Genomic DNA, 14,044 nt, shown 5'->3' on the forward strand with positions numbered 1-14,044 from the left:
CGTCTCTCCAGCGTGTCCTGGGCCGTCCTCTGGGCCTCCTGCCGGTGGGACATGCCCGGAACACCTCACCAGGGAGGCGTCCAGGAGGCATCCTAACCAGATGCCCGAGCCACCTCATCTGGCTCCTTTCTACGTGGAGGAGCAGCGGCTCGACACTGAGTCCCTCCCGGATGGCCGAGCTTCTCACCCTATCTCTAAGGGAGAGCCCAGACACCCTGCGGAGGAAACTCATTTAGGCCGCTTGTATCCGAGATCTTGTTCTTTCAGTCGCGACCCACAGCTCGTGACCATAGGTGAGGGTAGGAACGAAGATCGACCGGTACCGGTAAATCGAGAGCGTCGCCTTTTGGCTCAGCTCCCTCTTCACCTCGAGAGACCGATACAGCGTCCGCATCACAGCGGAGGCTGCACCGATCCGCCTGTCGATCTCTCGCTCCATCCTCCCCTCACTCGTAAACAAGACCCCAAGATACTTAAACTCCTCCACTTGGGGCAGGATCTCCTCCCCGACCTGGAGAGGGCACTCCACCCTTTTCCGACTGAGAACCATGGTCTCAGATTTGGAGGTGCTGATCTTCATCCCAACCGCTTCACACTCGGCTGCGAACCGCTCCAATGAGAGTTGGAGATCACGGCTTGAGGAATCCAACAGTACCACATCATCTGCAAAAAGCAGAGATGAAATACTGAGATCACCAAACCGGATCCCCTCATTGCCTCGACTGCGCCTAGAAATTCTGTCCATAAAAGTTATGAACAGAATCGGTGACAATGGGCAGCCTTGGCGGAGTCCAAACCTCACTGGAAACGAATCTGACTTACTGCCGGCAATGCGGACCAAACTCTGACATCGGTGGTACAGGGACCCAACTGCCCGTATCAAGGGGCTTGGTACCCCCTACTCCCGAAGCACGCTCCACAGAACTCCCCGTGGGACACGGTCGAACGCCTTCTCCAAGTCCACAAAACACATGTAGACTGGTTGGGCGAACTCCCATGCACCCTCAAAGACCCTGTAGAGAGTGTAGAGCTGGTCCACTGTTCCACGGCCAGGACGAAAACCACACTGCTCCTCTTGGATCTGAGATTCAACCTCCCGACTGACCCTCCTCTCCAGTACCCCTGAGTAGACCTTACCAGGGAGGCTGAGGAGTGTGATTACTCTATAATTGGAACACACCCTCCGGTCCCCCTTCTTAAAAAGGGGGACCACCACCCCGGTCTGCCAATCCAGAGGCACTGTCCCCGATGTCCACGCAATGTTGTAGAGGCGTGTCAACCATGACAGCCCCACAACATCCAGAGCCCTAAGGAACTCCGGGCGGATCTCATCCACCCCCGGGGCCTTGCCACCGGAGCTTGTTAACCACCTCGGTTACTTCAGCCCCCGAGATAGGTGAGTCCACCACGGAGTCTTCAGGCTCTGCATCCTCAATGGAAGGCGTGTCGGTAGAATTGAGGAGGTCTTCGAAGTATTCTCCCCACCGACTCACAACGTCCCGAGACGAGGTCAACAACACCCCATCTCCACTATAAATAGTGTTGAAGGTGCACTGCTTCCCTCTCCTGAGACGACGTAGCAGAATCAGAACACGATTAAAGTGTAGAATTTCAGCTTTCATTCAGTGTTTCACAAAAAAATAACCGGTTGTTACGACCAAACAATTCGAGACGAAGCAATATATCGCTGTTTTTTTAAGGATATGATTCTACAAATAAATTGGTAATTAAAGGTAATACCAAATAAACAACTTCATTGGATTTAATTTTAAAACCAACTTAGCTTTGCTCTAGTCCAGAGTCCAGAATGTAAAAAATAACTATTATAATATAATAATATAATAATATAATATTCTAGCATAAACAAAGTGGAAGATGACAAGCTCGTTCTCATTTTATACACTAACATTGGAAAAAGCTGTTTTAGTAAAAGTGCTTCATATATCTGAACCATATTGAACATTCTTTTTTGTGGGAGGGGAATAAATACAAGTTAAATTAAATTAATTTAACCTGCTGCTGTGATTGTTCTCCATAAAAGAAAAACAAAAAAAAAACCAACAAATTCTCTTTTTCTAAAATATTTCCTGGTCTGGCAACAAGACACTTCTGTAAGTGCTCTCATTGGGCCTCATTTCCAAATCGTTCATACGCACTAGTTTGTGCACAAAACGTGCATATGCAATAAGTCATTATTTGAGCACAAGTAGATTTATGATTGAGTTTTTGAATAAATATGGCTGCAACACCTTTTTGGTCTGTGCCCCTCCCTAGCACGGCAGCCGCCACTGTTTGTGACGCTACGGTGCTGGTCAAGATCCGTCGACAAATAGTCGTGTCCCTGTTTTTCTCTCTGCGTTTGTATAGACTATACATGACAACCGTCTTGTCAAGAGGATCTTATTTCCAGCGAAGTCCAAATTGTTTTCAAAGAAAGAACAGATTTTTCCATCTTAAAAATCTCCTGTTCCTTTCCACCATAATCCATGTTCCATCCTTGACGTAAATCCTCGCCGCTGAACCGAGATGACGTGCACGTACAAAAAAAAACGAATAAAAGTTGATTAGCAATAACATTCAAACTCTAATTTTAAAAAAAAGTGTATTGTGATTTTATTTTTGTATAAATATATATTTTAATTATCTTGATTAAATTGCTCAACGTTTTTATATTTTTTAAATACATTAGATTTTGTTTTATATTTTAGGGTGTATTTACAGTTGACCTCCGTTATTTGCAGGACAGCATGCAAATAGCGCTAATGTGCATAACATTGATATTGACGGTGGTTGCTTTTTGTTTTAGATCATGATTTTACTAGTCCGGCCCACTTGGTAGTAGATTTTCTTCCTTGTGGCCCCTGTGCTAAAATGAGTTTGACACTCAAAGTTGGTTTAAAACCAGAATTATATTATACATCATTGCTCCACCATGTCCTTTGACATTTCCCATCTGTCAACTAATGATTGTCAAATTTGCCTAAGAATTAAACCAGTTCAATTTGTAACACTGCAAATTTCCCCATTGTGGGACTATTAAAGGAAATCTTTAACTTTATTTTTATATTGATTTTAATATGCGTATTGCAGAGCTGCTGTCGACGTATGACGTATGTTCTTTACAGCCACAGATGTCAAGTTGTCATGGTGGTGGAACCAGTGAGGAGCAGCAGTTGTACTGGGCCAAAGGAACTGGTTTTGGCACGGGGTCCACTGCGTCTGGGTGGGATGTTGAGCAGGCGCTCACAAAACAGCGTTTAGAGGAGGAACACGTTACTTGCCTTCTTCAGGTAAGTCAGTATTCTAGTAGACTGTTTTAGCGCACTACTCAAAATGATACAATGATATCAATGTTAAACTTTGGGTTTTACGACTCAGCTACATTGTTGTTGACAGACACCTTTTCACATTATTTTCATTCCATTTTCGTCTCTGTTAGCAAGAAACAAGAGTAAATTCACAACTACAAAACTTTATCTTGCTATGTCTACAAGAAACGAGAGTAAATACACAGCTACAAAATCTTTTTTTTATTTTGCTCTGTCTACGAGGGGATGCACTGATTGCAATAGATGCATCATCTTAATTAGAATTATGACAGCAGTGGAATAAAGATATTTTTTTATCTAAAGCACTTGCTCAAAATTAGCAAGGAAGAAAAATATTTACAATACGACAGTAATAGTTTTTAATAATTTTAGCATTCAGTGATTCCACTTTGTCTCCTCTGATGATATTGTTATTCCATTTACCAGGTCTTGGCAAGCTACATTAATGCCGCAGGTTCGAGCGGCTTCCACAGTTCTGATGCATCTTCAGCAGAGAACAGAACCCTCAACAGCTCAGCTCTTCCAGCAGTGCTGCAGGAGCTGCTCAGTCAGTCCTGTCTCATCCCTGCTATGTCCTCCTACCTGCGGAATGACTCTGGTAAGCTCCTATTCCATTCATGAATTGTGTTGATGCAGTTGAGCAAGGCTCAGCTCCAAGTATTTCTATTCCAATTGCTTGTATTTTGTAATGAGTCATAGCTGACAAAGTTCAGTTCAGGAAGATGTGTGAGTGATACGTGTCTCGCCTATTCAAACATCACCATTTCATTAAACTAAATAATGACAAATTCTTTTATTTGGGAAATGCCACTGCATGTGCCGAATGAACATCATGATGCGTTTAATTAACCAACTTCTGTAAAAGAGCCAGTTGCCCAGCAGCTCTGGTCCTTCAATAAATGTCACAGGGAGCTGGCTGTAGTAAAAAAAAAAAGAGAGAGCCCGTCTCCTCCACCCCTTATGTCCAAAGAGCTGTTAGCCAGAAATAAATGGTACTGCCGCATTATTAATTGCTTTGCTGGGGAGTGAAGAACAATTTAATTGAAAGACTCAATATCTATGTCTAAGTAGAAATTCATTTGTGTGCATGTACATGTACATCTGCGCTTTTATCTTGCTAAGTATGCACAGAACATGGAGTGATTTATTTTTTACATTCTTTACTTTGAATTACTGGTGTCCAATTTATTACATCCATTTTTAGACTTGAGAATTGGGCCAGACTAATTACACAGTGAGCTACGTGGTTAGATTGTCTGCATCACAGACAGGTTCCGAATCTTGTCTCAGGCTTTCGTCTACAGAGGTTGCATGTTCTCGGTGTGCTTGCTTGGGGTTTCGACAGCTACTCTGGCTTCCTCCCAAATTATGAAACATTTAATCTTGATTTATTGAAGTTCTAACTTGCCCATTGATGTGAACGTACCGTATTTTTACGGCCATAAGACGCGCTGTACCAAAGGGCGCAACACTAGTTGAGAGTGCTATTTCCGGATTTAATACTCAAACTGGGCGTGCCGCACTACGAGGCGCAAGCTGCCTCGCGCATGCTGTATTGCGCATGCTAGCTCGCCAGTACTTACGCGAATAAGGGATCACTGTCAGAGGCATCACCTCAGACCAATGAGAGATGTCATGGTAACATTAGGGATCGCTGCCAGTAGTATCGACTCTAACCAATGAATGATGTCATGGCAACACTTCTACTCAACAACGTCAGGGGAGGGACTTCACTGGTCACTCTCCTTGGAGCAGTGATTCTCAAATAGTGGGGGGCGCGGTGCGATGCAGAGGGGGCGCGTGGGACCCTGGGGAACATGGTTTTTTGCATAGTTTTGGGACCGAAAAAGGCGATCTCAGACAACGCGAGTTTGAGCTCGTCAAAGCTGTTTGTGCCCTAAGTTCACGCAGTACTGGTTTAAAAAAAGTGTCGCCATGTCACGCTGTACTGATTAAAAACAAGCGTCGCCCTGTCGCTCGTTGACCCGGAAGTGATTTCTTTCGCCGCTACTTAAATGCACCACGCCAAACTATCTTGCGCCGCAGCAGAACGGACTTTATTTGAACTATATGCAAGTCCGCGCACAGCAGAAGCAACAAGCGACGTGATGGCAAATAAACGACTCCGCAAACAAGTAGCATGCTAAACAAGGAGGCGAGCAAGGAGGCACTAAGCGCGCTTATCGTTAAAATGAATTGCTTCGATGTATGGTTGACTTTTAACAGAAGTCTGACTGGAACCGCGTTTGGGCGGAGAACCAGCCGCTATGAACAGAAATGTTGTATTGCAACCATTACGTATCGAAACATAAAATAATACGACGGCTACATGAGCAATTTAGCAGACGCTCTCTGGCTGGAACACGGAAATGGCTGATGTCATCACAACGAAGAGGTTCGACGTCAAACGGATTGTAAATGAAAAAAAAAACGTATAGGCTATATGCTTTATTTATATAGAATTTTAGTTTAAAATCCCCCTAGCTCTTTTTGTCTTTTCTGTTATGTATGTATTAATAACTGTTTGGTTTGTTCATGTCAATAAAGTTAAAAAAAAAAAACATATACATATAAAACATATAGTAAATATTTATCATCTTCATCAATATTTTCACAACAGTACTGAGTTTTGAGATCCTCACAATAGTCGTTCTCAAAATTATATTTTCAATTTAGCTTTGTTAAGGGGTATTTTATTAACAATCTAACATTAATATACAAAGAACATGTGCATTAGTATGAAATGTAAAAAAAAAATGGTGGTGGGGGCGCTAATTGTTTTTTTTCTTGGTATGACAGGAAATAATTGAAAAGCACTGCCTCCAAGTCACGGTTTCAAATCAAAACCAAAAAAATCATTATACAAGCAAACAATGAAAAAAAACAAAGAAATAAGAGGATCACAAAACATGTATCTCTCATGCCATTTATATTTATATTTATTTGCTATTACTAAATCGCCCACAAACTCCTGAACCCTGTCAACCTTCCACATTGCTCTCCATTAATTAGTTGTCTTGGAAAAGCCTTTTTCAATACATTAGTGTCTCATAATAGCTTTCTACCTCATGACATGGAGTGAAGACTTTAATGGCCTTTAACACACGTGAATCTCACCACAAAATTCTCATTCATATAATCTGAAATTTTATATTTAATACCTTGTACCTAATCTGATTTGTTCTGCTTTACTAAATTTGTAACCGCAACATACGTCTTTAAACATGACAAAAAAAATCTTCCATTCTTTCAAGCCAAATGTATTTTAAATAAATCAGGACTGCAAAGTATCAATTGATGCAAGGTAACAGTTCTCTGGTAATCCTGTTTAGGATGTTTGCATATGAGGATGAGGAGTGTACGTAAAAAAAATTACCGGCCTCTTGGAGAGTGACTGGTATTGTGCAGTCCCCTCCAAACGTATTACAACGGTAAGGTACAGGAAGTCCTCAATTAATGAACGAGTTCTGTTCCGACGCTGGCAATGTAACCTAAATTTCCGTGTAAATCGGAATTAACCGCTAAATATACAAATACACATTTTATACTTAATTTTAACAAACTAAATGAATTAAAATGTACAAAAAAAAAAAAAAGTCACTGTATATATCAACACGGCCGAGAATTGGGGCCATCATGTGGAAAAGGTTTTTGTGTAAGTGTTCACGACATTACAAACGCGATCTTCATCTGTCTGCTGTGTCAAAATTGCGCAGAAGAGAAGGACGTCACTAAAGACGTTGTTTACCGAAGTAAATGTGGTCCAGCGTGTCGTGTCTAGAGTGGAGCGATTCCATAGGAGGTAGAAATAATGTATTTGAGTGTGTTAATAATGAGACGAGGTTTTTTTTATTTTTTATTCATTGCTTGGAGATGTCATGTCATTGCCGTGCATTTAAAGAAAAAAATAGTGGCTGAATTATTACTATCAGCATAAATTCAATGTCCACTTTATGCTTCATGTTTCAAGTGGGATTCAATTAAAGTAAAATAAAAAAGTCAATACTGTACCTCAAAACAGCTTTACAGGTTTGATCTTCCAGCTGTCAGCACTCTCCCACCGCCCACGCGGAGTGCATTTTTACCTCCGGATGACGACAATGTATAGTATAAAATCTAACTGAATATTTAATATTTCACGTTATGTTGTTGAAGACTTGTCGTATGGAAGGACCTGACAGGCAAATAAGTGTTCGTTGCACAGTAAAAAGATCAATGATGATTGATCAATTTATGTGGCGAAAAACTCCAAATATTGGCTAATTGGAAAAAAAAAAAGTGTGTTGATTAGGGTAGCCCTTCATATTTTTTACACTTATCTTTTGGGGCATCATGTATTGAATAGCCACCTCCCCACCCCACTCCCATTTTAAAAAAACGCATAAACATCTCCAAGACTTAAAGAACAAGGCGACTGTGGCCTGAATGTTTTTACGCTGTAAATGGGCTGCTGCTCTTTTGGGGGTTTTTTTCATGCTCATTTCGGTGTGAAACTATATAAGGCTTCGCAAATTCTCTGCCGATGCTGGATGAACCACTCCCAACAGCAAAGACTATGAGTCATTATCCTCTCGTGAAGATCTCCCCTGACAGGTTGGACCCGAGCCATTGGTCGCTTGCTCTGTGACTCATTAACACCTCTTAAGAAATAAAATGGTATTAGGAGAAATGAAGTCTTCTTTTTCATTCATAAAACAATCCTTCAAAAATATAATAGGATTTTGTGCAATTTGAAATGTTATTTTCTGCGGCTATGATAGCGCACGTATCGAGTTGAAAGTACTCATTGGCTTTTGAATGATGACAAACTTCATTATGAACAATTAGGTCAGTTTTAGCTTGTGTACTTTATAGTCAAATGCTTTATTGACTTTTGGGCATCCTGAGGTAACAAGTAAATCACAGCATCTACCAAGAAGCCTCTCCACAATGTCAGCATCTTAGGCTCTGTTTTTAAATAATATATTTCAGATAAGTGACAATATATATGACATGAATATTTCATGGTATGAGTAATCAGAAAAAACAACTTGGAGCCCCAGGTTGTAGTTTTGCTGAACCACAGGGGATATCAGTCCTGGTTGAGCTCTTGCATGTGTCCATCAGTTCCAGTAATACATTCTTCATCTTTCATGCTGTCTCTCCAAACCCTTTGCTATCTTTCCATCAAATGACTTTGACTTGATATGTTTTCCGTGTCTTCCGACAGTTCCTCTAACTTAATCTCCTTTTACTTGCGAAACGATTCTTGTCAAATCTCAAGTTTTCCTAACTTGACGCTGTTCTCTCAACTTCTTGTAGTCGTTTATCAAAGTAGTTATGAAACTATTTTATTCATTATAATGTTGTGTAGATGTATACAAACACAATTACAAATAGGTTGAGGAACGTGCCAATGATGCCTAACATGGCCAAGATGGATTCTTCCTGTTCCTCCTTGAGCTCCAGTGCACGCACATCATCAAGCGTGATAACTGTGGTGCCCATGATCCTGCAACTCCCCTAGCCCGTCAAGGTGACTCTTATCTGGAATAAAAAGAAATGAGAAATATTCCTGTCAGTTTTCACATGTGACATCTTAGAGTGTGAATTAGTATGGCTATTTTTTTCACTGACGTCTATCCTTCATGATTTTGCTCATATATGGCCATACAGTGTGGGATCACCATCTTTAATGTCCTGACAACTAGGAGATGAGCCCAATTTCAGGCTTTATGTCAACAATTGGAGAGGCATCAACCGTGGATATTCTGCTAAATTGTTAAATCATGTGTGGTAATATTTAATGGCAGTCTTTCTGTCAAAAGAAGCATGATTAAATGCTGCCATTAGAGCCCTTCACCTCCGCCCACTGATTTTCATGTGCTGTAAATGATTAAATACCCCAGATGCTCTGTGTAGTTATCGAGCATTTGTCACAGCTTCCTTCTGGAAGAAAATACAATGATTCAAAAGCAGCAAATTGTCATTTATCAATGACATACAGTATTTGAGGGTTAAGGAAGTATATCGTTTTTATTTTATTTGTATTTTTTTTGCTGAGTGTTTTCCTGAATGAAGAGCTCCTGCAATGTTTCCTGAAAAATATGCCATCACTACTGGTGATTGTATATCACACAAAGTATAATGTAGGGGTGAAACGTATCTTACCCTAAGGTGGTTCTGGCGGAAAGAATTGTCTTTCATCATGCTTTTTGGATCTTCTTAAAATTCCGTGGATTTACGAGCATGCTGCATGTTGAAACCTGCAGGTGAAGGGGGGAGTCAGCAGCTTTGCTCAACTGTACTTCCAGGGAAACCCACTTTGTGTCACATCCAGTTCATAACACCATCATGTCCAATGTCCCCTGAAATTGAATGCAGTCAGACCCTTGCTAGTCTTCGGTAATTTCTTTTCCACTTAAGTGCAACCAGCTTTATTTAAGTGAAGACGAGCCCTCTTCTCTCTTCCCACCTTTCTTTCCATCCCTTCCCATGCGGTTCCCTGTTTTCTGTAAACTCCTCTACACGTTTCTCCCAACTCCCTCCTCATAGTGTTGATTATTTGACACTCCCCACTTTCTGTATCTTACATCTTGCTTGGGATTCCTCTGGGAAACCATGCAATTAGTGCTTCTCAAGAAAGTCGCTTGCTCACTCCGGATGCATCCAAACCCGAACGATGTATCATTGCCTGGTAGTTGTGTAGGTGTGTCAACTGATGTCTCTATGCCACCAAGTCTCCAGTCTTCTAGCAGAGAACGTACAGGTCCTTGAAGTAGCCCGGTCTGGTGGTTGATATTCCAGAGGAGAATAAAAAGCCAAGACATTCCATAGTTGAGCTCACTGTGGAGAGGCAGAGGCAGCTGCAGAGCCAGACGATTACTATTGCGGTCGGGATCCTAACGTACCGCTAGTGACGGCAGTGTTACGGTGGGTCCTCAACACCAGTTAGACACCACGGCAGGACTGTGCATTGCATAACCAAACGAAATGATGGCAAAAGAGGGAGGATGGATCCTGATGGATGTGGCAATGAAGGAGCATAAGAATGAGAAGGAAGAAAGAGGAGGGTGGGGGGGGGGGGGGACAACATTGCTCACACTTACCGTTTCCTCCTCCCCTCTCCCTGCCGTGGGGGCTGGTTGTGCACACAGAAGCCCAGCTTCCACCAAAACAACACAAACGTAAAATGGGGAAAAAAACTAAAAGAACGTGAAATCATCACTGCTGTTTGTTTGAGGTGGAAACAATCATCGGCTGCTGTTTGTTGGACAGATCTATGTGGAAGAGAGATGGAGGAGGGAGGCACTGTGAAGCAGTGGTGAAATCAAAAGTGTTTCTAGCTGGGCGGAGGACAAAGCAGGAGGCAATGAAAAGGGGTGGGCGGAGGGGGGTTCTGTGCTCATATTATTTATCTCTAAGGGGGATGATTCTGTGACGCCCGCCATGCTCGGCTAGTTGTCTTAGGTTTCTGTAAAACATATCTTCATTACGAAGTAATCTTACATTTTATTTCCCTATTATGTCTCTGTATAAAATCTATCACGCACCTTAATTACTTATCGCTAAACGTCACTAAGCCTGAATTGGATATAAGTATTTTGATTTACTGAATGCCAGAATCTTGAGAGAGGATTTCTTCATTGTTTGTTTATTTTTTACATTTTTCATTACATCATTCCGAGTCAAAAGTTCTTTCACAGTAAGATTATTATCCCTTCTATTTGGGAAAAGCCAGATGAGGATATCATGTCTTTGGAAATCCGAGAGGTTTATTGACAACTTTTGAGTTAATAAGAGACACACACTTGGATTTATTTAATTGTAATCCTGCAACATACTGTGTAGCATAATGGGAAAGTCAAAAGAGCTCAGCCAAGATAACAGTTCATCCTTGGGTACAAGTTCCAGATGTCTTAAGGTTGCGCGTCTGTTCAAACAATTACAGTAATACCCCGGTTATCGCGGTTAATGGCAGCGAAAACTGAAAATCCGCGAAGTAGCGGCGCCCCTTCAAAAATGCTTAAAAAAACCTGTACAGTTATACAGTATACCCCCCTGTATACAGTACCATATAGAATACGGGTAGAGAGAGAGAGAGAGTGAAATTCATGTTATAACAAAAAAACCAAATTATTATTAAAAATTATTTTTTTATTCCCCAGCCATTATTTTTGTATTTATTCAATTACTTCTTTTTGTATTTATTGAATTACTTCGACTTTTACCTGCTGGTACGCCGTCCGCTGTGCCCTGTGAATGTTATGATCCTCCAGCAGAGCTTGGAGGATTGAGCAGGACTCTCCAAACGCAGACACGGGAAAAAGGTGGTGATACAAAGATATTTATTATAATCACAATATAGTCAGTATCCAATTACAATCTAGGACTATGAGGGTCTATCCGATAGACTCTATCGGCTATAATATATATAATACCAATCTATCGGCGGAAAGAACGTAAAGCGCTGGTAGAACACTCGCACCAGAAAAAGGGAATAACTATAGAACGAAAAACGGTTGCAAAAGGCAAGGAATGACTAACGAAGATTGCTTACCACGGAAGGATAAGAGGAGACCAATCATCGACAGAAAAAGAGAACAGAAAACGAGCCGAAAGAAAAACGCGACAACAAGAAACACTTGAACAAGATAACGATCGAAGTACGGGAGCATGAGCAAGTAGGATAACAATCCGACGCCAGGTAGTCAGTGTAGGTGGATTATATAGTGAGTGTAATCAGTGAGTGAATGGGAATCCGGTGCGGGGCTGGTGGGCACGTCTCGCAGCAGCTAACGGCATGGCGCGAAACGATCGCTGGAGGAACGCCCACACAGCTGAAAAAACAAAAACACACGCGGAATGACAGGCACGGATCATGACAGTGAAATGAAAGGTGGCATTCTTCATTTATTTATTTATTCATTCATAACTGACAGCCTCACGCTACGCTCGTTCCCGGGCGGAAGAGGTGCTCCTCTTCGGCTTAATTGTCACGCACGCCGGACCTGCTCCCCCGAAGCGTGTCTCCGTTCGGTTGAACTCGGTTTCATTTCGCCCCGCTCGTGCCCCGGGCGGAAGGCGCTCCTCTTCGGCTTAACTGCCACGCACGCAGGCCGGCCTCCTCCGGAGCTCTCGTACGGTCCCGAGCGGAGCGAAATGTCGCCCCGCTCGTGCCCGGGCGGAAGGTGCTCCTCTTCGGCTTAACTGCCACGCACGCCGGCCGGAGCTCTGGTACGGTCCGGACCGCGCGAAACGTCGCCCCAGATCGTGCCCGGGGGAACGTGCTCTTCTTCGTCCACTCTCCTCTTCGCCCACGCTCTTCTTCGGCGCACGCTGGCCGTCTAACCGCTCCAGCGCCCCGTCGTGCCACTCGGCGAAACTACAATGCCCCCGCGGAGCGGAGCGAATGGAGAGCCCCGATCGTGCCGGGGCAAAAAAAGTTTTTAATTTTTGAATATTTTTTAGACCCGCGAAGCACTGAACCCGCGAAAGGTGAACCGCGAAGTAGCGAGGTATTACTGTATACGCGATTATGAACACCAGTATAACCACCAGTGATCATACTGCTCAGTCGTGATATGTGTTTTGTGATATATGTGTATTGGTTCAAAATGTACATTTCAACATAATTACAAATGCAAAAGACCTTGTGTAGATTAGATAGAAGTGTGTGTCATTATCTACAGGTAAATGTGTGACGAAAAGACATGGGCCCTTTGCCAGGAAGAAGCCATAAGTCCAAAAGCAACATTAAAAATAAAATCCAGATTTCAGTTTGCAAATGTACACAGGGAAGATACCTTAATTTTCTGAGACATGTTCTGTGAAACTGAAATTGATCTGTTTGGCTATAATTCTATACAGTAGAATTTTGGCAGTTTTGTAAGATGACTCAATTCACACTGCACTGCGTAAAATGGGTGTCCAATATCATTCACTTACTGAATGTTCACACTGTCCAATGAAACATACATTAAATCTCAGTCGCAGCAGAGTGACTATCAAGCTCTAAAGCGGTGTCACTGCATCACCAATGTGCATCCACCACTAGTTGTTGTCATGGCAATGGTGAGACAAAATTGAACACTTGCTGTAGTGGTGTTTGCGTGTTGGAGAGGCAAGTAATAAAAGGAGAAAGAGGAAAGTGCTCACTTTTTTTTTGTTTTCTCTTACCTTTTGTATTTGGTGCTGATGATAGTGATCATGAGTGTATGGAAGTTATATGGTTCACATCATTTCAGGCAGATTCACTGAGAAGATTTCTGTAAATATTGAACATTGATATGTCAGAGCTTTTGTTTGCATAATGGTACATCTTTCGTCTTTTATGTACTTTTCAGAGCTTACTGATTGCCAAAGTGCTCACCGTATTTAAGCAATTATCCATTGCACATATTAACATTGGCCCAAGAACGTAATTCTGAGGAACATTATGTTTATGTTTTTACCCAGTTTTTAGAGTGACCTTATTTAAAGATATGTTGTCACTCAGGGTTAATTTAAATATGAAATTGAATTAGAATTAAATTTTGATTTGAATAATTCAATAACGCCTCCTATAAACCATATCTTTTATTTATGTGGCTAGTCCCACCATTACCCCACATCCCAGTAAAATACGAAATATCAGTTTGTCAGGTATTGTCACAGGGAGTTTTGCAACGGATTGTTGGATAGAGAACATTTGAAATTGGTTGAAAAATATATAAGGTGTGGGCAATGTGACAGAT

At 41.9% G+C, this 14,044-nt stretch overlaps 1 protein-coding gene and 1 long non-coding RNA gene across 5 annotated transcripts in view; one reads left to right on the forward strand and one right to left on the reverse strand.

Annotated features, from left to right (window-relative positions):
- The window catches only part of birc6 (baculoviral IAP repeat containing 6), a 90,975-nt gene that overhangs the window by 52,946 nt on the left and 23,985 nt on the right, over positions 1-14,044 (forward strand). For all 4 annotated transcript variants that reach the window (XM_088304304.1, XM_088304305.1, XM_088304306.1 and 1 more), the window contains exons 63-64: positions 3,126-3,290; positions 3,756-3,927. In XM_088304304.1, the coding sequence (XP_088160430.1) occupies positions 3,126-3,290; positions 3,756-3,927 (337 nt within the window). The remainder of the gene's footprint in view (positions 1-3,125; positions 3,291-3,755; positions 3,928-14,044) is intronic.
- LOC148330581 (uncharacterized) lies at positions 8,176-10,624 on the reverse strand. The gene is made up of 2 exons (XR_015845093.1): positions 9,480-10,624; positions 8,176-8,855 (listed from the first exon to the last, which is right to left on the reverse strand). It is a non-coding gene; the product is annotated as an uncharacterized LOC148330581 (long non-coding RNA).

This window comes from Idiotropiscis lumnitzeri, chromosome 9 (genome assembly GCF_059441095.1).
Source record: "Idiotropiscis lumnitzeri isolate Australia: NSW breed Sydney's pygmy pipehorse chromosome 9, RoL_Ilum_1.0, whole genome shotgun sequence".
NCBI lineage: Eukaryota > Metazoa > Chordata > Actinopteri > Syngnathiformes > Syngnathidae > Idiotropiscis > Idiotropiscis lumnitzeri.